Source organism: Polyodon spathula, chromosome 20 (genome assembly GCF_017654505.1).
Source record: "Polyodon spathula isolate WHYD16114869_AA chromosome 20, ASM1765450v1, whole genome shotgun sequence".
Classification (NCBI taxonomy): Eukaryota; Metazoa; Chordata; class Actinopteri; order Acipenseriformes; family Polyodontidae; genus Polyodon; species Polyodon spathula.
In genome coordinates this window covers 15,406,949-15,432,938 of record NC_054553.1, presented here as the reverse complement: position 1 = coordinate 15,432,938, position 25,990 = coordinate 15,406,949, and the positions used below count along the sequence as shown (strand labels likewise).

The 25,990-nt window shown below is 40.5% G+C and overlaps 1 protein-coding gene across 1 annotated transcript in view; it reads right to left on the bottom strand.

Annotated features, from left to right (window-relative positions):
* htr2cl1 (5-hydroxytryptamine (serotonin) receptor 2C, G protein-coupled-like 1) overlaps positions 1–25,990 on the bottom strand; it is a 260,209-nt gene that overhangs the window by 59,768 nt on the left and 174,451 nt on the right. The window contains exon 3 of the mRNA XM_041220521.1: positions 8,800–9,382. Coding sequence (XP_041076455.1) covers positions 8,800–9,163 — 364 coding nt within the window. The 5' untranslated portion in view covers positions 9,164–9,382. The remainder of the gene's footprint in view (positions 1–8,799; positions 9,383–25,990) is intronic.

Below are 25,990 nucleotides of genomic sequence, written 5' to 3'. Positions count from 1 at the left end.
TTGTGTTTGTCAGCTCTGTGTTTGTCAGCCCTGCTCTGTGTTTGTCTGTCCTGTTTTGAGTTTGTCAGCTCTGGTCTGTGTTTTTCAGTCCTGTTTTGTGTTTCTCATCTCTCGTCTGTGTTTGCCAGCCCTGCTCTGTCTTTGTCAGCTTTGCTCTGTGTTTGTCAGCTCTGTTGTGTTTGTCAGTCCTGCTGTGTTTGCCAGCCCTGCTCTTTTTTTGCCAGCCCTTCTGTGTGTTTGTCAGCCCTTCTGTGTGTTTGTCAGCCCTGCTCTGTTTTTGTCAGCTCTGCTCTGTTTGTCAGCCTTGCTCTGGGTTTATCATTCCTGTTTTGAGTTTCTCAGCTCTCCTCTGTGTTCGTCAGCCCTGCTCGGTGTTTTTCAGCCATACTCTGTGATTGTCAGCTCTGCTCTGTGCTTGTCAGCCCTGCTGTGTATTTGTAATTTGTGCTCTGTGATTGACAGCCCTGCTCTGTGTTTGTCAGCCCTGCTCTGTGTTTGTCAGCTCTGCTCTGTGTTTGTCAGCCCTGCTCTGTGTTTGTCAGCTCTGCTCTGTGCTTGTCAGCCCTGCTGTGTATTTGTAATTTGTGCTCTGTGATTGACAGCCCTGCTCTGTGTTTGTCCGTCCTGCTGTGGTTCAGCTGTGCTCTGTGTTTGTCAGCCCTGCTGTGTTTATCCGCACTGCTCTGTGTTTATCAGCCCTGCTCTATGTTTGTCAGTCCTGTTTTGAGTTTGCCAACTCTGCTCTGTGTTTGTCAGACCTGTTTTGTTTCTGCCAGCTCTGCTCTGTGTTTGTCAGTTCTGCTCTGTCTTTGTCAGCCCTGCTTTGTATTTGTAAGTTCTTTTCTGTGATTGACAGCACTGCTCTGTCTTTGTCAGCCCTGCTCTGTGTTTGTCAGATCTCCCTTGTGTTTGTCACCCCTGCTCTGTGTTTGTTGGCCCTGCTCTGTGTTTGTTAGCCCTGCTCTGTGACTGTCAGCCCTGCTCTATGTGTGTCAGCCCTGTTCTTTTTTTGTCAGCTCTGCCCTTTTTTTCTCAGCCCTTCTCTGTGTTTATCAGCTCTGCTCTGTGCTTGTCAGCCCTGCTCTGTGTTTGTCCGGTCTATTCTGTGTTTGTCAGCCCTGCTCTGTGTTTGTCCGTCCTGCTCTGTGTTTTCCAGGTCCTCTCTGTGTTTGTCAGCTCTGCTCTGTGTTTCTCAGCCCTGCTCTGTATTTCTCAGCCCTGCTCTGTATTTGTAAGCCCTGCTCTGTATTTGTAAGCCCTGGTCTGTGTTTGTCAGCCCTGGTCTGTGTTTGTCAGCCCTGGTCTGTGTTTGTCAGCCCTGGTCTGTGTTTGTCAGCCCTGCTCTGTGTTTGTCAGCCCTGCTCTGTGTTTGTCAGCTCTGCCCTGTGTATGTCCGATCTATTCTGTGTTTGTCAGCCCTGCTGTGTGTTTGTCAGCCCTCCTCTGTTTTTGTCAGCTCTGCTCTGTGTTTGTCAGCCCTGCTCTGTGTATGTACAGCCTATTCTGTTTTTGTCAGCCCTGCTCTGTGTTTGTCATCTCTCCTCTGTGTTCGTCAGAGCTGTTTATTTGCCAGCACTGCTCTGTGTATATCACTTTGCTCTGTGTTTCTCAACCCTGTTCTGTATTTTTAAGCCTTGCTCTGTGTTTGTCATATTTTCCCTCTGTTTGTCACCCCTGCTCTGTGTTTGTTGGGCCCTGCTCTGTGGTTTTCAGCTCTGTTGTTTTTGTCAGTCCTGCTCTTTTTCTCAACCCTGCTCTGTGTTTGTCATCTCTACTCTGTGTTTGTCAGTCCTGTTATGAGCTTGTCAGCTCTGCTCTGTGTTTGTCAGCCCTGCTCTGATTTTGTCAGCCATGCTCTGATTTTGTCAGCCCTGCTCTGTGGTTGTCAGCTATGTTGTGTTTGTCAGTCCTGCTCTGTGTTTGTCAGCCCTGCTCTGTGATTGTCATCTCTGCTCTGTGTTTTTCAGCCCTGCTCTGTGTTTGTCAGTCCTGTTATGAGCTTGTCAGCTCTGCTCTGTGTTTGTCAGCTCTGCTCTGTATTTGTAAGCTCTTCTCTGTGTTTGTCAGCCCTGCTCTGTGTTTGTCATTCCTGCTCTGTGTTTGTCAGTTCTCCCGTGTTTGTCACCCCTGCTCTGTGTTTGTTGGCCGTGCTCTGTGTTTGTCAGCTTGGCTCTGTGTTTGTGAGCCCTGCTCTGTGTTTGTCAGCCCTTCTCTGTATTTGTAAGCTCTGCTCTGTGACTGTCAGCCCCGCTCTATGTGTGTCTGCCCTGTTCTTTTTTTGTCAGCTCTGCCCATTGTTTTTCAGCCCTTCTCTGTGTTTGTCAGCTCTGCTCTGTGCTTGTCAGCACTGCTCTGTGTTTGTCCGGTCTATTCTGTGTTTGTCAGCCCTGCTCTGTGTTTGTCAGCAGGTCTCTGATTTTTTCAGACCTGCTCTGTGTTTGTCACCTCTGTTTTGTTTGTCAGCCCTGCTCTGTGTTTGTCAGCTCTGCTCTGTGTTTGACAGTCCTACTTTTTGTTTGTCAGCTTTGCACTGTGTTTGCCAGCACTGCTCTGTGTTTGTCAGCTCTCCTCTGTGTTCGTCAGCCCTGATCTGTGTTTGTCAGACATATTCTGTGTTTGTCAGCTCTGCTTTGTTTGTCATCCCTGCTCTCTGTTTGTCAGTACTGACTTGTGTTTGTCAGCTCTGCGTTTGTCAGCCCTGCTCTGTGTTTGTCAGCTTTGGTCTGTGTTTGTTCGCTCTGCTCTGTGTTCGTCAGCTCTGCTCTGTGTTTGTCAGCCCTTCTCTGTGTTTGTCGGTCCTGTTTTGAGTTTGTCAGCTCTGGTCTGTGTTTGTCAGTCCTGTTTTGTGTTTGTCATCTCTCCTCTGTGTTCGTCAGCTCGGCTCTGTGTTTGCCAGCCCTGCTCCGTGTTTGTCAGCTCTGTTGTGTTTGTCAGTCCTGTTGTGTTTGCCAACCCTGCTCTATGTTTGTTAGCTCTGCTCTGTGTTTGTCACTCCTGATGTGTTTGTCAGACCTGCTCTTTTTTTGCCCGTCCTACTCTGTGTTTGTCCGCTCTGCCCTTCGTTTGTCAGCCCTGCTCTGTGTTTGTCAGCCCTGCTCTGTATTTGTAAGTTTCTGCTCTGTGATTGACAGCCCTGCTCTGTGTTTGTCAACCCTGCTCTGTGTTTGTCAGTCCTGCTCTGTGTTTGTCAGCCCTGATCTGTGTTTGTCAGCCCTGCTTTGTATTTGTAAGTTCTGCTCTGTGATTGACAGCCCTGTCTGTATTTGTCAGCTCTGCTCTATGTCTCTCAGCCCTGCTCTGTTTGTTAGCACTGCCCTGTGTTTGTCAGCTCTGCTCTGTGTTTGTCAGGCCTGCTGAGTGTTTGTCAGGCCTGCTGAGTGTTTGTCAGCTCTTTTCTGTGTTTTTCAGCCCTGCTCTGTTTTTGTCAGCTCTGCTCTGTGTTTTCTCAGCTCTCCTCTGTTTTTCAGCCCTGCTTGGTGTTTTTCAGCTCTGCTCTGTGTTTGCAAGCCCTACTCTGTGTTTGTCAGCCCTGCTTAATCTTTGTAAGGTTAATTCTGTGTTTGTCAGCCTGCTTGGTATTTCTAAGTTCTGCTCTGTATTTGTCAGCCCTGCTTTGTGTTTGTCAGCCCTGCTCTGTTTTTGTCAGCACTGCTTTGTTTTTGTAAGTTCTGCTCTGTAATTAACAGCCCTGCTCTGTGTTTCTCAGCTGTTCTCTGTTTTTCTCAGTCCTGCTCTGTTTTTCAGCCATACTCTGTGATTGTCAGCTCTGCTCTGTCTTTGTCAGCCTTGCTCTGCCTTTGTCAGTCCTACTTTGTGTTTGTCAGCTCTGCTCTGTGTTTGTCAGCACTGTTCTGTGGTTGTCAGCTCTGCTCTGTGTTTGTCAGACATGCACTTTTTTTGTCAGCCCTACTCTGTGTTTGTCATCTCTGCTCTGTGTTTGTCATCCCTGCTCTGTGTTTGTCAGATCTCTTCTGTGTTTGTCAGCTCTGCTCTGTGTTTGTCAGCCATACTCTGTGTATGCCCAGTCTATTCTGTGTTTTTCAGCTCTGCCCTGTCTTTGTCAGCCCTGCTCTGTGTTTGTCAGCCCTGCTCTGTGTTTGTCAGCTCTGCTCTGTGTTTGTCAGTCCTATTCTGTGTTTGCCAGCACTGCTGTGTGTTTGTCAGCCCTTCTCTGTGTTTATACGCACTTCTCTGTGATTGTCAGCCCTGCTCTGTGTTTGTCAGTCCTACTCTGTGTTTGTCATCCCTGCTCTGTGTTTGTCAGCTCTGCTCTGTGTTTGTCAGCTCTGCTCTGTGTTTGTCAGTCCTAATTTTTGTTTGTCAGCCCTGCTCTGTGTTTGTCAGCTCTCCTCTGTGTTCGTCAGCCCTGATCTGTGTTTGTCAGACATATTCTGTGTTTGTCAGCCCAGCTCTGTGTTTGTCAGCCATGCTCTGATTTTGTCTGCCCTGCTCTTTGGTTGTCAGCTCTGTTGTGTTTGTCAGTCCTGCTCTGTTTGTCATCTCTACTCTGTGTTTGTCAGTCCTGCTCTGTGTTTGTCAGCCCTGCTCTGTGTTTGTCATCTCTGCTCTGTGTTTGTCAGTCCTGTTTTTTATTTGCCAGCCCTGCTCTGTGTTTGGCACTCTGCTCTGTGTTTGTCAGGTCTGGCCTGTGTCTGTCAGCCCTGCTCTGTGTTTGCCAGCACTTCTCTGTGTTTGTCACTCTGCTCTGTGTTTGTCAGTCCTGCTGTGTGTTTCTCAGCCCTGCTCTGTATTTTTCAGCCCTGCTCTGTATTTTTCAGCCCTGCTCTGTGTTTGTCATATTTGCCCTCTGTTTGTCACCCCTGCTCTGTGTTTGTTGGACCCTGCTCTGTTTTTGTCAGCTCTGCTCTGTGTTTGTCAGCCCTGCTCTGTTTATGCCCGGTCTATTCTGTGTTTGTCAGCCCTGCTCTGTGTTTGTCAGCCATGCTCTGATTTTGTCAGTCCTGCTCTGTTGTTGTCAGCTCTGTTGTGTTTGTCAGTCCTGCTCTGTTTGTCAGACCTGTTTTTTATTTGTCAGCTCTGCTCTGTTTTTGTCAACTCTGCTCTGTGTTTGTGAGCTCTGTTGTGTTTGTCAGTCCTGCTCTTCCAGCCCTTCTCTGTGTTTATCACTCTGCTCTGTGTTTGTCAGTCCTGCTGTGTGTTTCTCAGCCCTGCTCTGTATTTTTCAGCCCTGCTCTGTGTTTGTCATATTTGCCCTCTGTTTGTCACCCCTGCTCTGTGTTTGTTGGGTCCTGCTCTGTTTTTGTCAGCTCTGCTCTGTGTTTGTCAGCCCTGCTGTGTGTATGCCCGGTCTATTCTGTGTTTGTCAGCTATGCTCTGATTTTGTCAGCCCTGCTCTGTGGTTGTCAGCTCTGTTGTGTTTGTCAGTCCTGCTCTGTTTGTCAACCCTGCTCTGTGTTTGTCATCTCTACTCTGTGTTTGTCAGTCCTTCTCTGTGTTTGTCAGCCCTGCTCTGTGTTTGTCATCTCTGCTCTGTTTGTCAGTGTCTGTTTTTTATTTGCCAGCCCTGCTCTGTGTTTGTCACTCTGCTCTGTGTTTGTCCGATCTCTTTTGTGTTTGTCATCTCTGCTCTGCATTTGTCAACCCTGCTCTGTATTTGTCAGCTTTGCACTGTGTTGTTCGGCCATACTCTGTGATTGTCATCTCTGCTTTGTGTTTGTCAGACATATTCTGTGTTTGTCAACTCTGCTTTGTTTGTCATCCCTGACTCTGTTTGTCAGTTCTATTTTGTGTTTGTCAGCTCTGCTCACTGTTTCTCAGCCCTGCTCTGTGTTTCTCAGCCCTGCTCTGTGTTTCTCAGCCCTGCTCTGTGTTTGTCAGCCCTGCTCTGTGTTTGTCAGCTCTGCTCTGTTTTTGTCAGCCCTGCTCTGTGTTTGTCAGCCCTGCTCTGTTTTTGTCAGTCCTCTTTTTTGTTTGTCAGCTCTGCTCTGTGTTTGTCAGCATTGCTCTGTTTTTGTCACCTCTGCTATATACTTTACAGCCCTGCCCTGTTTTTGTCAGCTCTGCTCTGTTTATGTCAGCCCTGCTCTGTGTTTGTCAGCCCTGCTCTGTGTTTGTCAGTCATGTTTTGTATTTGCTTCCTCTCAGCTTGGCGGTGAGATTATTCCTTAATTATATTTAAAATAAAAAATAAAAAATTAAAAAAGCTGGTGACTCGGACTCCAATCCAAGTCAAATTCGTTTTTTTGGGTCTTGAGACTTGACTTGAGACTTGGACTACTTGAGATTTGAAAACAACTGTAACAACTGTAAAAATTCAAATGCTACACTGGTATTACAGCTCGTTTTGCATCCTCTCTCTGCTCGTCCTCTCAATCTCGCTCTCCCTCTCCATCTCGTGCAGCACACTTGTGTGTGTGTGTGTGTGTGTGTCTGCCTGGTCCCTGTCAGCTCTGCCAGATTTTTTTGTAACAGCCCCACAAATGTTGGTGCATCCCTACTTATAATCAAAAGGAATATATATTAAAAAAAAAAAATGCACAGTACAAACAGCCAAAAAATAGCCAAACCAACAATATTTACCTGCTAGATGCTTTCTAAACAAGCCAAATTTGAATCTTCTGTCTGTAAAAGTAAACATTTCTACTATTATTTTTTATGTAATTATTTATCTTCAATTTCAGACTTGTTTGTATATTTGCTTCCGAGCTGGTAAGATATTAAAGTTTTGAATAAGGTAGTTGATATTTTATCAAGGCTAGTCGTAGAGTACAGACGCAGAGACCATTACTTTGAATAATCCTATAAATCGCTTTGGATGTGGATTCAGCAAAATTTATTATTATTATTATTATTATTATTATTTTATGGTGTCATGTGACATACAGGCTGCCGCTGTCTCCAGCCCTCCAAGAGGGCTGCCGGCCCAAGTGAAGAAGGAGGGGAGAGGCGTAGAGAAGGAGTTGCCTACCTAAATGCCAGAAAGAGAGTAGCTGCTGTAATTCAAGCTGAAGGGGGAGGAGCCACTGCAGGCTCCAGCACCAACGAGCAAAACCCAACTGCCTCCATCACCAGAGGGAGAGGACCTGCAGCTGCTTCTCCCTCTACCACCAGAGGGGCTGCAGATACCTCCCCAGGGTCAGCTCCTGCCCTGTCCTGCATTGCCTAGGGCTGCAACGCGTGCAACGCCTGAAGATGCCAAGCCTGCAACTGCTAGGACTGCAAAGCATGTGACGTCTGAGGATCCCAAGCCTACGATGTCTGGGTATGCTAATCCTGCGACGCCTAGAGCTGCAAAGCCTGCAATGTCTGGGGATGCTTGTTCGTCACTGCCCGAGGGTGCCTGTTCGTTACCGCTCGAGGGTGCCTGTTTGCCGCCGCTCGAGGGTGCCTGTTCGTCACTGCCCGAAGGTGCCTGTTCGTTACCGCCCGAAGGTGCCTGTTCGTTGCCGCTCGAGAGTGCCTGTTCGTCACCACCCGAGGGTGCCTGTTCATCACCGGCCGAGGGTGCCTGTTCGTTACCGCCCAGGGGTGCCTGTTCATCACCACCCTGGGGTGCATGTTCCTCACCGCCTGGGGTCTTTCAGCGTTGGAGAAGCCAGCATTTTCTAAGGCAGTATTTCTGCTGATAGCATTGCCGCTGCGTAAGGAGGAGGTGAGGAGACCACTTCCACAACAGCCTCGATCACCAACCCAGCCCCAAGGATCCACAGCGGGAAAAAAGGACATGAGGGGAGGGGGGGTTGTGTTTTATGAGGGGAGGTGGCCGATTTGCACACATAGGTGTACAAATAAGGTAATCACCGGTGTTGAAATACTTAGTGATGGTGAGAATTAATGTTGGTGAAGGTATGTGTTCTGTGCTGTGCTGTGCTGTACTGTGCTGTGCTGTAATGCATTTACGTCCCTGTCCATGTTTGTTTACAGTCGGGAGTGTTTTGAAAAACCTTTTGTTTTGGGCCTTGTGCCTTTTGTTTTGTTAAACCTGTTTTATTTAGAGTTTCTGTCTGTGTTATTTTTGTTTGTTTATAATTAAACATGCGCACCAGCACTTACAAACCTGCATTCTCTGGCTCTGATAGCCTGGCCAGTGACGTCTTATTGACATAAGAAACTCTATATAACAATATAATATTGTCCTAAGTGTGATTGTTGTGTACCTTATTGACAGAAGAAAAGGGGCTAAATGGAAATCAATTCAAATGAACAACACAAAGAACTTGTAGCATAAATAATTAAAGTAGTACCACAAAGATGTTCACATTTTAAACCAAATCCACACACCCACACAATAACCAATACTACCAACGCCGTTGCTCAGGCTGGCACGAAATGTCACTTGAAAACAGCTGAACAGAAAGGCTGGTAGACCTCCATTGCACAGTGTTCAAAGAGTAACTATAAAATCACATTATAGGAATGTCTCCCACAAACATTTTTACTAGCAGTTCATATCACATTTGCTATTACATGTATATAAAAAAAAAGTAATATGAAGCTTTATACTCAAACAATATTGTCTGGTTTTTGGTGTTCTGTTTAAAAGTTGATGTCGCTAGAACTACATTATTTGTAATCCTTTCTGTGAATTCTTGTTTTTTTTCCACACTTGGTCCATAAAATTTACTAATAATAATGGCTGTGCCAAAATCATTGTGTTACTTATAAGTCATGGTTATCTGTGAGTGGATTTGACCTTTAAAAAATGTGTAAATAAGTAGTAATTCATTTTAAACCCTGGTTTACACTCCTTTCACATACCTAAAGCTAATTTTTCTGATGCAATTCCCTTATGAACTTGATCTTTACAGAAAATCAGGGAGAGAGTTCAGCAGCACTCACCGTAAAGGATGTTAATGAGGGACACCGGCATGACCAGAATCCCCACCAGCATGTCGGCGACAGCCAGGGACATTAAGAAGAAGTTTGTAGCGTTCTGGAGCTTCTTCTCGAAGGACACAGCCATAATCACCAGTATGTTTCCACCAATGGTGAGAATAATGATGATCAAAATCATCAAAGCTGGCCAGTTCTTCTCCTTCATAGATGACTGCGAGATGCTCTTGGAGTCAGAGAGGTTCAGCGAGTCTGCTATGGACAAAGAGCTGTTCACATGCCAAGCCATCAGGCCCCCATGCAGCCCCACATTCAGGCTCACCGTGGTCAAGCTGATTGATATGCCTGTGCCGCTATGACTGCTCATCATCTAGAGCTCTTGTTGAACATGCTATTCATGCAGATGTACTTATTCTTCACTGGGACATGGATAGTCCTACAGCTGCAAAACTACAAAGAGTGGAGAGGGGGAATATTTCTTCAAACAAGTTGGATGAAAAGCACACAGGAATCCGTTTCTCCATGATTTCCAAGTTTATGTTTATGGATTGAAGGGTTTTCTGTTTTATTCCTTTGACTTCAATGAAACCTAAAAGGAAAGCAGTGTATTTCTCAATATTTGCATTTTAATATTTCTAAGAAAAAACGACATTGTACTTGACAGTAAGAGTTGACAATTCTGACAAAAAGACACTGCTTAACTGCTACAATATTTGGGTTTACTTCAGAGTGTAGTCACCCCTGGGCAGGTGAGGTCAGGCCTAAAACCAGAATCCTGTTTGTTTTCATGTTGTCATAGAATTATATGTATATTGGAAAAGCTAATTAGAATAGTTGGAATATTAACACATCTGGAGTGAGACAAGTTATTTATTGTGTACTTTTTCAAGTATACAAATATTTACAACGGTCATTCTTTTAGGGGGATTTTATTTTTGTTTTTCATATGCTAGAAAATACATTTGATGTATGTGTGAAATAATAATGTACAGAACCCTAAAGGTACATGGTGTGAAAATTAAAATGGGAGGCTACTGTGTTGTGCACACGACTTTGGGCGCAGGACATAATATTTTGTGCTCATGACTTATTCTAATATCTCATGCTCACGACTTATTATCCACACACACACACACACACATGTATACAGTGCCTTGCAAAAGTATTCAGACCCTGATCAATTTTCTCATATTACCAAATTACAAATGGTACATTGAAATTTCGTTCTGTTTGATATTTTATTTTTAAACACTGAAACTCAGAATCAATTATTGTAAGGTGACATTGGTTTTATGTTGGGAAATATTTGTAAGAAAAACTGAAATATCTTGCTTGCATAAGTATTCAACCCCTGTGCTATGGAAGCTCCCAGTTTGCACAGATGAAAGAAATTGCCCTAACGAGGACACAATTACCTTACCATTGGCCTCCACCTGTGAACCATTAAAGTTGCTGTCACATTTTCTGGATAAAAACCCCACTGTTGAAGGATCATTGATAAGGCTATGAATCTGAAGGAAAATGAAGACCAAAGAGCATTTACAACAGAAGTTAGAGACAAAGTAATACAAATGCATAGATTAGGGAAAGTCTACAAAATAATATCCAAGTGGTTGGATATTCCAGTGAGCACAGTTGGATCAATAATAATAATCAGGAAGTGGAAGCTGCATCACACCACCCAGGCACTGCCAGGAAAAGGCTGTCCCTCAAAACTCAACGCTCAAACAAGGAGACTTGTGAGAGAAGCCACAGAGAGGCCAACAATCACTTTGAAGGAGCTACAGAGTTCAGTGGCTGGGAGTGGAGTAATGGTGCACCAGTCAACCATATCAAGAGCTCTGCATAACACTAGCCTGTATGGGAGGGTGGCAAGAAAGAAGCCGTTACTCAAAAAGTACCATCTGAAAGCACATCTGGAGTTTGTCAGAAAGCATGAGAGTGACCCAGCTGTGATGTGGGATAATGTTTTGTGGTCTCTATCAAATATTAATGTTGGGGGTTGAATACTTATGCAAGCAGGATATTTCAGTTTTTTATTTTTCTTATAAATATTTCCCAACATAAAACCAATGTCACCTTACAATAATTGATTCTGAGTTTAAGTGTTTTAAAATAAAATATCAAACAGAACGAAATTTCAATGTACCATTTGTAATGGTAAAGTAAATATTTAAGTAAATATGGACTGGAGAGGAGGTTTATAGTGGAAAATTATTGCCCTGAGGGAAGGCTATTGTTACCGACAGGGGGCTATGATACCCGAAACCACAGGCTGAGGGCATTGAGCCCTGGAGGTAACAATAGTCATCCAGAGGGGCATTTAATTTTCTACTATGAGTTGAGTCTGCATATTCAATACATGAATCAGTCAAGAAAATAAGTGAGGCAAGGTTGGATAGTAAATATGACTATATATATTTTGTTTGAAAACAGTATAGCTGACACAGCATAACATTCAAAGTTATGACTTAGTCAGTTCTTTTTATTCACTCCGTTCCAACCTATCATTTATACTGATATATATAAAACAAACTTTTGTCATATCGACCTGTGTCGATAATATATTATAAATATGATATTCATATTATATTCTATTATTTATATATATACTCTTATATATACTAAATATATATACACTAACCAACACAAATGGTTAGAAACTAAAGATGGGTTAATGAATACACTGGTAAATGATAATGATGTGTTAAATAAGGGAGATTAAAAGTAATTCAATTTAGTTTAAAATAAATACTACTTATTGTGTAGACACAATACATGAGGGGTCATTAGGGCCATGTCAAGGCCATGTTAGGGTCATGTGGAAGCTACTGCAGTCAGGGGTTGGCTCCAGTTCAAATTAATTAATTATTCAATTTAATGTCTTGTCAATTGTCTTTAACAATGTAATTGTTTAGCGCTTAAAAACTCTGTGTTTGGAAGTGTTGGTCGAGGGAGAATGTGAGGAGTTTGGTTGTTGACTGGGAGAGTGAATGGAGGAAATTATTTGCTATTGATTTACTGGTAAACGAACACTGAAACAGGTATTTGGTTTACAGCTTTGGTTTGTGAATTGGTTTTGACGACGAGGGAACAGGCTTAGCCTGCCTTGTTATTAGTTAGAGAAAGAACTGTTTAGGTAGGGCCTGAGATAGGGTTAGGTTTTGTTTTCTTTATTTTGTTAGTAAATAATAAAAACACACTATGGCGTTTTCTCACATCCTGTAAAGCAGGGGTTCTCAAACTTTTTTTGAAAAGCCTTAAGAAACATATATAGGAGACATGATTGCTCTCCCTCAACCTAAGGAAATATTTATGTGTGTAAAATAAAATATAGGACCTACACCTCAGACATTGGCAATTCTACAGTATAGCACACAGGGGGGCACCAAGGGGGCCCCAATTTAATGATGGAAAGGCACTTCAGGGGTTCTACAGTGTTTTCACATATAATAAAATGTCACACAAAAACAACAGTGTTGATTAAAAATAAGAAATCTGCAATGGCATAATCTGAAGCAAAACTCAATTTAAATGAAGTGGAAAAAACCACACACACACACACACAACTGTATACCTTCCTGCAACAGTGCCTTGAACCCTCATCGCTTTAGTATTAACCTGGACCAGTGGTGTAGCCAGGATTTTGTTTGGGGGGTGGATAGACATTTTTTGATGATGCTTAATAACACTGGTATAGAGTAAAATAAATATATAAATAACATTAAAACAAGCCCAGAACAAGCCCAACCCATTTCAGAGGGATGTTTTAGTAGTTCTAGTTGTTTTTTTTGTTTCTTTAGTGGGGGTTGTGGTTGTAGTTCTGTTGAACTGGTGTGGATTGGATGATTCTAAAATTCTAATGACGTGCATATATACATTGACACCAGTCAATCATGCTACCCGCTCAAAAAAAATGAAAGCGACTTTTAAAAACAAACAAAACAAAACCTTATTATAAACCGACTTGGCAACTCTTATTGCCAAATTTTTTCTACATTGTATTTGTAACTATACTGTCAATGTTGCAGTACGTGCAGCTTAGTAAGAGAGCAAGCAAAAAAAAAAAAAAAAAAAAAAAAAAACAGACCAATATACGTTTTGTATTTATCATTATTATTTTTTAAAGCTTCTTCTGCTTAAATATTATAAGGTATTGGTGGTTTAAACAATCATTGTAAGTGTGGCGTTGTGGTCATAACATAAGGCAGAGCGAGACATAGGTATCAAGCACACGTGTTCTTTATTTTTACTTTCGTTTTCTTGTTACAGGGCGCATGCATACACAAACAGCGTAGCTTTATTAACTGATATGATAGGAACAATAGCAACACATTACATCTCGCCTCTTAAATAAAATAAGCTTTTATTCTTAATTAGCTAACTAAGGGCAATGGGTAGACTGCCATAAACACTTCAGGAAGGACAGGGATTATTCTGCCCACTAGATCCTTTCCCAATCTAAATATCTAAGCGTTGAACTGGCTTAACAATACGTCCAGATCTGGTGGTTATGAATCCTTCTGGAACTGGTCTTGGTGGATCTACAGTGTCCTTTGGCGTTGCTTCCTTGTGCTATTTCAGCTCTCTTGGTAATTCACTCACTCGAACTCTATCCCCGATTCTCAGACATGGATGTGATCTTGTGGAATGTTTTCTATTGTAGTACTTTTCTTAACTCTGTTTTGCTTTTATGCCATTCTGTCTTACTACATTTAGATCAGGCCATTCTGGGGTTAAATTTTGCTTCAATGTTGGAACTGTAGTGCGAATTCTTCTTACCATCATCAGTCTTGCTGGGCTTTCCTGCGTTGGCTCTGTGGGTGTTGAACAATAGCTCAGTAATGCAAGGTAAGGGTCAGTTTGCTTGAGCATCTCTTTTGAGGTTTTGACTGCTAGTTCGGCCATGCCGTTGAATTATGAAAAATATGGACTAGAAGTCATCTGCTCAAAGTCATAATGCATTGCAAACTGCTTGAATTGCCAAGCAGTGAACTGCAGCCCATTATCAGTGACTATCTTCTCAGGTATTCCAAATCTTGCAAATACACTCTTCAGCTTTGCGATCTTCGGTAAGTGTAATATCTCCAACCATCGTGAAAAGTAGTCAGTAACAATAAGGAAGTGTCTCCCTCTGTATTCACATAAGTCTACAGCTAACTTCTGCCATGGAAGCTCGGACAGCTGAGGTTCTTTGCGCTGGCTAAGCTTGTTTTCATCGCAGTATTTACATAACAGAACATTTTCTTTTACATCATTTGCGATCCCTGGACACCAAACTGACTGTTTGTACTGTTCTCTACATTTGGTTAGGCCTTGGTGACCTTGGTGTATCATGTCTGCTCTCATGCTGCAGGGAATAACAATTTGACTGCTTCGTTTCAGAAATCCATTAGGTTCACTCGGTTATCCTTTTTCTGCAAAGTATGCTTTTGCTGGTTTGGTTACATCTCTGTAGTACTCAGGCCATCCATTTCACGAGTAGTTCAGCACACACTGTAACTGTCACACAGTTTTTTCTTTTTGATCTGTTCTTGCACAGATTTTCTCACTGGTCGATGTTCTTCTATGGCATTGACATACGCTTGTATTTCTGCTTCTCGTTCTGCCGGTTCTGTGTTTTTTCCTCGGGTGTCTCCATAGAGCATCTGCTATTAGCAAGTGCATCCCTGGCACATATTCAGCAGCTGGATTGAACTTCATCATTCTGATCAGTAAGCGCTGACATCAGATTGGTGCTCTGTCTAGATCCTTGCTGTTTATTAGTGTCACCAATGGCTTGTGATCTGTTATAAGTCTATAGGTCTCCAGTCCACATAGATACTGGTAGGATTGTTCTAAAGCCCACACACTAGTCAGGCACTCCTTCTCTATTTGTATGTATCACTTCTCTGCGTCAGAGTTCTTTACCACGTTGGTAAGTTTATGTCTATTTTTATAACTCATCAATGTTGCATTCAACATTTCATTCCAGTTTTTCATTCACAGAAATGCTATGCGGATCACATGTCACAGAGGGTTAGGTAAGACTGGCATAATGGAATCTTGAGGTTTTATCAATTACTCAGCCCAAATGAAATATATAGAAAAAAAAATGCAGTATCAGGAAATCTGGTTATAAACACAGATAATGATCAGGTAAAACAAGACAATCAGCCTTATTCGTTTTTTTTTGTTTGAACTGATTAGGTTACTTGGAATAATAAAAGAATAGTCCATACAGTTTTCTTTATGTAGCTTCTGTGACATTCAGACCTTGATTACATTTTCAATTCATTATTAAAATAGATTTTTGGAAAAGGTTCAATCTAACTTTGTTTGTTAGTCATTATTAACAAGACCAGTACATTTTCCCTCACAGAAAAATAAAATTTACTATTGTTACCACACCTGTTCAATTCTCCCTTTTGAATTTTAAAATATTTATTTTAATGAAGTGATAACTACATGGCTCATTCAGTATATGAAGAGATACAGTAACAGTCTTCCAAGTGGATACCATCCCAGAAGAAGTCTGTTGTCTCAAAATACACCCTATGTCCTGTTATTATAGATCTTATATTACAAGAGTTTTGGTCTTTCCTTGTTTGAAAGTCCTGGGTCTATATTTATCATTCGTGCATGCGCACATTCCAACAGAAAGCATGTGATTTATCAACACAGAAGTTTATGAGCTAATGTCCTAGATCAAACTTCTACTAAATCAGCTAAAGATCTACAGTCAGTGCAATATGTAAAATAATAACATTCTCATGAGGTTTATAGTTGTAGCAGGTGTGTAGGCTATTAAAATGACACATTTTTTCTATAAATTCACATACAGTAATACATCAAAACATAATTTGGAAATGGCTGATCTCGCACTTCTGGAAGACCTAAGCTAATGCTGCTTTTTGGCAACAGTATTTCATAACATTTTCAAGATACCACTTTCCAAAATGGTTACATTTACCATATGTGGCTATATAGGGGTTTTAAATGTAAATTTCCACATGCGCAAGATTGAATTATGCTTCCGACAATTCTAAACTTTATGTATGTGAACAAATCTAGTAATTTATTCACGCACGAATGATAAATATAGGCCCTTGTTTTAGAGTCAGTTTGACTTCAACCAAAACATTCACCTCAACTGCTGATGCTCTGCTCTCAATGGACTCTTTTAGCCTTTTCACTCTTGCACACCCGAGCCGAGCCAAGCCGGAACCAAGCCGGTGTGTTTTCACTACTGTTCAAAGTAGAATCTTTCGGTAGACTTTATCGTTTCGGACAGTACGAGTTAACTCCACCCCAGCCTTGCTCAGCACCGAGCCAGTACCGGATTTGTTGTGAGGCCAAAGTTTCACGGTTCCTGCTCGGCTCGGCTTTACAAAATGACAAGTGTGAAACTAGCTGCACCGTGACGTCTAGACTCGACTCTGCTCAGGTGTACAAGTGTGAAAAGGATCTTTATGGCATTCTTTTCTGATTGCAGGATAACAGGATTGGAATCCCTATGTGTGGCATGGTGAAAGCCCTGCAGATGTAAATAGTGAATGATGGAATGTAAGGTTGGCAGGGATGGGGTTAAATCTGCCCCTGCCAACAATCCCAGGTGGAATGTGGCCATCCCCTAATTAGATGATGATGTGCTAATTGGGGAATAGCCACATGTATATAAAGGAAGAACAATTAGTTGTTTGGTGAAGGTGTTTGGAAGACAGTGAAAGTGCAGCCTGATCAGTAGTGGTGTGAGTACACATTTGTTGTGTTTGAAACTTTATTTTGGCCCCTGTGCCTATTTTGTTTGTTCAAGTTCTTTGTTTTGTGTTTATAAACATGTACAAACCGTGCTTTCACTGCAGCTTCCTGACTGACCCTACCCTGCCACACTATGAAAGCAAAGATTCCACTTCATTATAATGGCAATCATGCCTGCAGTTTCTTTATAGCTATTAAACAACATAATCCAAAACAATTTTATAGAGGGTTCTGGTGCCACTAAAAAAACAAAAACAAAACTTAAGTTCTGCTCTCAGGGTTTATCATGACACCAGAACCCACAATGTAACTACAGTCTTTGTATGTAGTTGGGTGTATATTATTATAGCTATTATTCAATAAATATTTTCAACAAGAGCCATGTACAACTCAAGGGATTCTGAAATAGAGAGATGAATATAAAGTGGTAGTTCAGCTCGCAGAATGTACAATGAATTGCTATAAACAAGCTAATCAAATAGTAAACCAAGCGCATGTTAAATAGGCTAGTCTCTTAATGACAGCCTTGAAGGCTTGTTAATAAATGTCCCACTTTTGTTTTTAGTGAAGTACGTTGTTTTGGTGGTTGGGGGATAAGTGGATTTATGACCCATGTTATATTCATGATTATCTTTTATTTAAATGTGAACTTCCTCATAAAGTAATGAACATGTTTTTTTTTTTTTTTTTTTTAAATATCAATACTCACTCCACTACTGACTCTAATAATGCAATTTCCCTTTTTTCTTTCAACAAGCAATAAAATGGAAGTTGATATTGAAAATATGTAAAAGTATTTAGAAACAGTACAGAACAGTACATTCACATTTGCTGAACCTTAAATCCTAACCTCAAAAGAAAGTTGTTTGTTTGTTTCCATAACATTAGATTTGTCTGCACTATGTCTGATAGTGAAATTGTTAATTAGATCTCTCAACTGACTTACTAAAGCCACATGGGAATATGTAAGTTACCAGGGGCCAAAGATGGCAGCAGCAAAGTACATTTTTTGTTTGTAGTATTTTGCTTATCAGATTGATGTTGCAGATAACCCCACTTTTTTCTTTGTCTTCCCTAAAAATTTGCATAATGCAAATCATGCATGGAAAGTATCATAAAGATTGTATTTACTTTTTTTTGTTTAATTATTATTTATAATTAAAAAAATTTATTACTAAAAACTTTATTATAAAGTACTACCAAGAACTATGTATAAATGTGTATAACTGTACTCCCATGCAATTTCTTTGAGTTATGTCTGAGCAAAATGCGTGTCCACCCTCCACTTATATCCATTGGAGCGATGAAGACTCTGGTGTTAATATCCATAAGGGAAGAGGAGATGATGATGCAGCTTGATACAGTGCATAACACAAACTCAGTAAGCTAATGAAACAAAAATGTGATACAAAATAAAAGTACACCATTGGGTTACAGAAATAAAGATAGCAGTGCATCTCTAATAGCTGGACCCTCTTCATATTGCTGTTGTGCAATTCTTGCTGGAGGCTGAGGTAGCTGTTCCTCTGCTTCACTCACTGTCAGCAGCCACTGATGCTTGAACACCTCCTTAAAGTCCTGGCACAGATTGGGAAGGATTCAGCAGACAATAATAATTTAGCGAACAAACTTGTGGTTCACTTTAGTATGCTTCAGTAGTATCTACCACCTTGCTTTCAATAGCCCAAACACCTGTTCAACCACCACTCAGATTTTGCCCACTTTATAATAATAAAAATATAACCCTGCCACAGATGATCTGTGAAAAGCAGTGTGGACCACAACACTAAAACAAAGCATTTAAAAAACAGGCACTATCCATCAGCTAATCAGATCTTTAATAACTTTTTACGTCAAACGCGATGACACGTAAAATCTCTCTTGTGAAACTGCTATCTGCTCATGTAAACAGTCTTTTGGGGACTTACACGGTAAACAGCATGAAAGTCGAACTGGGCCTTACGCGTGCCTAATTTAAATATGCCCTTCCCCCTTTACCTCATTTGCATAGCATTCAATGAAAAGTAGGCGTTTCCAGGAAAATGAAAGGCTTTACATGTAAACATGAAAAGGTACCATGTCCACGTTTATTTCAACAGACAGAAATGTAGAAGAAGCAACCCAGTGTAACAACATTACAAGCTTAATTCCCAGTTTGACCTCAGCTTTTTTAGCTTTAATTATTTAAAGGGATTGTAGCTCACAACATAGCTTGTAAAACTCACTGCTGAGCACTTCTATTTGTTATATACTACTGAGGTGAAATGACTTAGGAAGTGCAATTATAATATTTCCTGAAAGTGACTCAGAATTATGGACTTTCTTCAACCTAAAGTACTGTCTGATACTTGTCTTCGGATATTGGTGGAATTATTATGTTAGCTACAGTTACTTTAGAGAATCATTCTTCAAAGTCATTTATGATGGACTAAAATACAGTAGGATATTCATGAAACTGTTCCACAATGTTGTTGGCCTATATCTTTATTGTATTCATAAAAACCTGCTACAGTATAAATAACTTTAAGAAAGAACTCCAACACACAATTAAATCTCTTCCAAACTTAACTTTCAGTGATACAGGGATTCCTTGACTAGCCATATGAATATTATGCTTTATAAAATGGGAAGAAAAGAGGGAGCAATCTCATTGGCTAACAGGTGTTCCAACCACTGCAAATATGTCACGAAATATGTCTACTCTTCCTGATTCCCTTGACAGCCAATTCACTCTGCGCAGTTCAGGGTGTTCAAATATGGTCTAATATCCACACGCCTTGGCTCTTTATCACCCCAGGCATACAGATACTGGACACTATTGCAACACCTCTTTGTGTGTTATTGCTTTCGTGTCAAGGTCATTGTGGAATAGGACCACTCATCTTTTATGCACATGACTAACTATAAATTCCTAGCCAATCAAATACAGTAGCTCAGTTCATTTGAATACTGAGATCGCATAAATGTAGAGGGTTTCTCAATCACTGTAATGCTGCAAAACACTCACAAACTCAAACTCAACACTAACACTCAACAATGACTAACTTTCTCAGACCAATAAACTTGAATCTTTATTTAAAATGTGTAACACCATACACCACACTTGAATGTGCACCCATCATAGAAACATGGCATGTGTGATATAGTGTTCAGCAGTCCTTTCCCAGCATGTCCTGGAAGCCTGCCATTTAATTGATGTTAATGATTAATTAGTTCTCATTGTGCCTGCTTCTGAGACTTCAGAAATAGACTCTTAAATACTGGCACATAGGTGCTACATTGAAATTGAGCTGCAGTGAAAGGCCAGCAGATTGTACTTTTAATTGAAGTGCACGCACAGAGCACACAAATCGGTCCCGCATTCGTTTTGCACTTTTGCAATTATTAAGGAGAGTTTCTGGACGGAGCAAGACATTGAGATGAATAAACAATGGCGGCCCGCTGACCAAAAAAACACAGAGGGTTTCAGGTAGTCCTGCCGAAAGCAGTGGATGTCTTTAGGCTAACATTAGATCAGTTCCAGTTTGTAATGTTGTAACCTGGGCTTGAATTAAGTCAAAATGATGGTGCGCCATATCCATTATAAAGTATAGCAACGACAGCTCCATAATTTTAATTTAATCCAGCCCTGGTCTGTATAACTTCACTTTTTTCATTCCACATCTTTGCTGTCTTCTCAAGCTTCAGCTAGATATATTACAGGATGTTCCAGCCCAGCTGGAAAATGCAGAGGGCCCTTTCTGAATGTGCATTATTGTCTGAATGTTTACAAACTAGCAATATAGCTTTCTAGTTTTCCAGTATTGATGTTGTAAAACTAGGAAGACTTACTGAAAGAGAAGTAGAACGGAGAACATGTCTGTAATCAGTACTGTTAGTTTTAAATTGCTCATCATAAGGTTGAGTTGTAATTTAACCATTCATAGCAGCACAATGTTTAAAACATAATGGCGGTAGTAACTTGTCTCCCTTCACAACTAGTGACTAAATCAATGTCTAAATCAAATAGCTTACAGGTATCAATACAAGGTCACCATATCCACCCACAGTATGGAGAATAATGTTTTGTAACAAATGCTGATGTGTAGTTGCACCAAATATAGATGCTATTAACCAGTCAGAGACCTGGATTTGTATACAATCAAGACCTTGTGCACATATGCATTAAATTATAGGACGTGCATACATCCAGTTATCAAGTAAATTGGTCCTTGTGAAAAAGAACCCAAATGTGGTGTGATAAAAGGCTACTGTTTCCTATTGTGATGTCATATACCTTCTTAAATTAGACAAATGTGCACAACAATGAGACATGCAAGTACGCTGAGTGTGAAGATTAAAGAGAGGCAGTGCAGCTCTGGGAGAGTGCCAGGTACCAGCACTGCTGCACAATGAAGATTCATGTCTCTCTTTCTCCCTATCACAAGTACAAGGTTTGTCTTCTGTCACTGTTAATCAACACCTTTAATATTCAGACATCTCTGAAGCAAGAACTCCCAATATATAGCAACCAGGGTCATGCAAATCTCTGTGCTAATATTGGATCTTTTGATGATACGTGCTTCTTGGAAATGTATAGCTTCTAGACAGAAAGGATATGGTTCACAGGAGGCTGTATGTTAATAACATAACTGGATTTAGACACTCCTGCAGATCTGCATGCAAAACTCTTCAGCTTTTAGGATTTCAGTGTCAAACTTCTGAATCATTCAATTTATTTACATCATCTTGAAACTAATCTTTTATTCATGCTGTACACCAGACTCTTCTGAAAATACTATCTGGGTGGCAAATAAATCAATGTAAAACTGTTTCTGTGTCACAACAAAGTGTTTTGTGAAGATCTTCAGCAGGTAAAGTCATTATTTATTGATGTATGAAGGATAAAGTATAAATTAAACAAAACAGCACTGTAATATTCAAATCCAGTAGTTCAGGACAAACCCCACGACGCTATTGATTAGATAAAAAACAAAGTATTTTATTGATGCAGTATGTGAGGAATGAAACAAAACAAATTTGTTTCAAGAGTTTTATTGAGTGAAGCAAAGAGGTACCCAGCTCTGAGAGTGAAAATACACTGAGAAAGAATATCTGAGGTGATAGGCCAACAAAAGAGGGAGGAAGGTGCTTCTGAGCGCTGGAGCCCTCTGAGGAGTAAGAGAGTTGAAGGTTAGCGAGAATAGGGCTGGGAGCACTGAATATGAGCTAAAAAAAAATTGAATGGCTCAAGCACCTACTTTGATGAAAGATACTTTTCTGTGACTGTTTTGAAGGAATGTGAAGAATGAGGTGATTATTGAGATGGAATAAGAGGGAAACGGAACATTAATTTACGGTTAATGTGGAAGTTTTTAAAACAGGTCCAGATAGACCAGTAAGTTCAAGGATGTGTGGCGAGATACCATGAAGCAAAGTTTCCTAGACTTGAAGGATGAGGGGATGTATTGGGTGATTTAAAGAAAAATTAGTTTCTGATCAGCTTCTGGAGCTAAGAGTTTGAATCTCTGAAAATCAAAACGACAGTCAGCAATATTATTTAAATGACCTGAAACATGTTTTGCTGTTAATAAAAATTGGTTACAGAGTAAGAACAAGGTAATTTTCCTGAGAATTTTCATAATTGTGGAGAAGATAAATGACGTTTTTTAATAATGTGGACTGCGGCGGAGTTATCTAAATGAATTAATGTGGACTTTTTCACCATTTGGCGTCCCACAAAAAAACAGCTATTGCATTTGGATACATTTCAAAAAGAGCAATTGACTGATCAAAAGGGAGCATAGAATTAAACTCCTTAGGCCAAGCAGATGCAAACCGTAAGACAGGGAGGCACCTGTAAACAGTTGAAAATCTTTGCGGGAAAGCAAGCAATCGTCATAAAAGAAAGTAACGCCATTCCACTTGATTAGGCGGAGTTTCCAGAGGCATAATTCTTTGGAGCAGAAATAATCTAAGACATTGGAATCAGAAAGTGAGTTTGCAGAAGCAGCGAGCTGCAGCAGATAGGAAATGAAAGAACAACCCTGCGGAATGATGTTGAAAGCATTTGAGATGTCTGCTTTTGCCAGCCAAACATTTCGACCTGCTATTTTTATTAGAGAAATGGAGTGATCTATTGTTGTGTACTGAATAGAAAAGTCTGCATAGGAGATTAGACTGTTAATGCTAGGGATGGAAGAGTTATGGGGTGCGGATAGATCTATGATGAGATGTTTCTTTCCGGAATACTTTCTAGTCACCCCTATAGGATTAATGCAGAAATAAGAAAAGGGGGGGGGGGGGGGGGGGGGGTCGAGGTGACCAATCATGAATTCAGAGGAATCGACGGACAGAGTATCAGAAATGGCAGATAGGAGGTTTTTGCAAGGTGTGTGATGAAGTGATGACTATGAGGCTGGCTGAAAATCCATTAGATAGACCATGCAAAAGATGGGAGCAAGTTCTGAAGCAAGCACTTGGATGTTGATGGGGGAGGAAAGAAACTTTAATAGTCATTCTGGCACATAGTCTTTTGGTTTTAGATTGTTAATCAGAGGCATGGGTCCTCAGAGGCAGATAGGTTTTGTGTGTGCTTCACCGCAAGTACTGCAAATGTGTAGAAAATTGCAGGAGGAGAAAGAGTATATGTCCTGGTTATAATTGTTGCAAACTTGGTAACTTCCTGAAAAATAATGGGACGGCCGCAGGTGTCCATTGAGCGAGAGGGAGCGAAGAAGACAGGGGTATTAGAGGTGGTTCTAGCAGGGAGACTCGCAGAAGCAAGAAGGGTTAGAGAGTAGGAGATAGTTGAATGTGAGGCAGAGTTACAAATAGAACATGCAAAAAGACTTAAACTGGTAAAGAAGCGAGAAAATAGATCTTGATCAATGGCTCCCCAGTAAATGCACTGATTCCATTGATGGAGACGCTCTGCGGCTTTTGCTGAAAAAGCTTTGTGGTAGTCATAGAAAGTAGAGCCTCCTAAATGGGCAGAAAGATCGAGAATGATAGAAATGTAGTTGTCTAGTTCACAGCGGTGATCAGGATACATCTCCAAATGATATGTCTATACCAATTGAAAGCTAGCTTGAGCTCTGAAATTCTTAGAGTTTTTAAAAGACTGGGTTCAGTAAAAATAACTATGCACTCCAGTATGTAGTTGGAGTGTAGTTTTATGTAGTTGGAAAAAGTGTGCAGATTTAGACTGTAGGATCTGAATGTGAATGAAAAACAGATACCAGTACACAAATCAGAAAAATAGCAAACAAAATAACACAGTTATTCGTACATTTATTTGGACAGCCCTCACACATAGGTGCATGTCAGGCAGAGCAGTCACCCTGTCACACTGTGTGGTTACATTTGAATTACACTAGATTCCTATACAATGTTACCTCTATTTCTTCCAATTTGCTTACCAGCCTAGTCATCTCTATTGTATTCAAAGTAGACAACACTGTTATTTTCACTGCAACATTCATTCACTTACAAACATGCGTATACAGTACAGGCCCTGAGAAGCTGGTTCAGGGTTATTTATGAGGAAGTAACAAAGTTTAATCAGTAGTGATGTTGGGCACACAATGAAGGGGTTACAATGTCTTTATCTTTTCCCATAATTTATTCACAATGGGTAATCAGTAACACCTGTTTCTTCATATTTGCACTTACTGTACACCTGAAGAAGAGACTTCTGAGGTCCTGAAAGCCAGTGTTTGTATTTCACTGTTAATCTGATATTAGTCTAATGTCTCTCTGTTATGGCTGCTTTTACAAGCCTCTTCTGTGCCAATAAAGGTTCACTCTGCTGAAACCCTCAACCTGCTGTGCGTAGAAGTGCTTCATTACCTGTACTGCCCGCGGCTACATTTCAAGGGGTTTTAATTGTCTGTCTAACCAATGCACTTGTTAATATGCCAATGCTCAGATCTGGCTATATATGTTTTCTCTTCTCTTTTTTAAATCACATTTTACCACTAAACAAAAAGAAAAAAAATATATAAAAAAGTGAAATATGTATATAAACAAATACACATGAACTAAAGATCTACATAACAAATCAGATTGCGTCACATAATACAGGTTGACCCGCTGTATATGCATTGTGTATGCTTATTTTATTTTATTCTATATTAATCATTTTTGCACACTAACTTGGCGAGCCACAATGGGTTATATTTCCCTGTTAAACAAGCTGTTGAGGGTTATAAATATTGATCACATATTTTACTTGCTGGTTTGCACAATCGATTTTGAACAGCTAGGTAATAAAAACTATTTACTCTTAACAAATTCTGTATCTTCATTGACGAACAAACGCAATAATACCCTCCATATCGTAGATTAGGGAGGACTCAGGCTACTGAAAAACAACACGGAATCTGTGGGAAAAGTGTCATTTATTTATTTTATTACATACATTTTGCTGAATCATTTCCAATCTGATGGTCATTGTTGTTGCCCTGAATCACACTGCATTCATTGTTACAGAGTATGATAAGGAATATTCATTTATTGCAATGCAAATAATGTCTTTTTGTGCTCAACGTCATATTTATTGGTTCCCTGTTTCAGTTAGGTTACATGTGAATTTAATGCGCATCACTTAGCATTGAAATATATAATTGCAACACCATTGCTATGTTAAACATTTGAACACTGGCAGCCCCTTTCCATTCTTTATGCATGTTTGCCATAGTAAAAGCATATGCAATACAGTGAAAGCATGGTAAAACATAGTTAAGCATCGTTAAACCTAGAGAGGAATAGTATAGTGAAACCAAAGTAGGCTATGGTAAATGCATAGTATAACCGTGGTACAGGTTTGGAAAATGTACTTTACGATGCAAATTTACTGTGGTAAACTGTCATAAAGGATTGCCATAGTCCTGCCATTGAGGATCTACTGCTGTATTCAGATGTGGATGACTGGTGAGCAAAAGTGGTTAACTTTATAGATTGATGACAAATAAAGGCCAGTGAAGGTGAATCCCAGTGCACTTCTACACGCAGTTCATAAACTGAGATCTCATATTAATGCATGCATTCAGAAATGACAGAAAAATAGATACCACAAGGGCCTTCTCAATTCAGTGGTTTAACTCTGAGGAGATCAATGGCAACAGAATATAAAAAACCTGAGAGATGTGAGCAGAACATTGTAGAAGTGCCTGTGGTTAATATTGGCTCCAGAATAAATCACATCATCCAGGTTTTCTCAACACATTTGATTTTATAGAGCAGGTTGAATGGGAGCGATGAAGAACACATTCTGTCTGGCCTGCCCTCATGTCTATTCACTGACACTTTGTATTTCCTCAAATGAAGGGTAGAAGAAGTGTAGAATACTGGTGAAACTTTAGCAAGAACATTTACATTTTTTTTTTTTTAAAAGTGGGGTCATTTATGTTAAATGCAAAGAGCTGAATTTCTTTTAAGTGGCTTGAAAACAGCATTAAACAAAATCCCACAACCA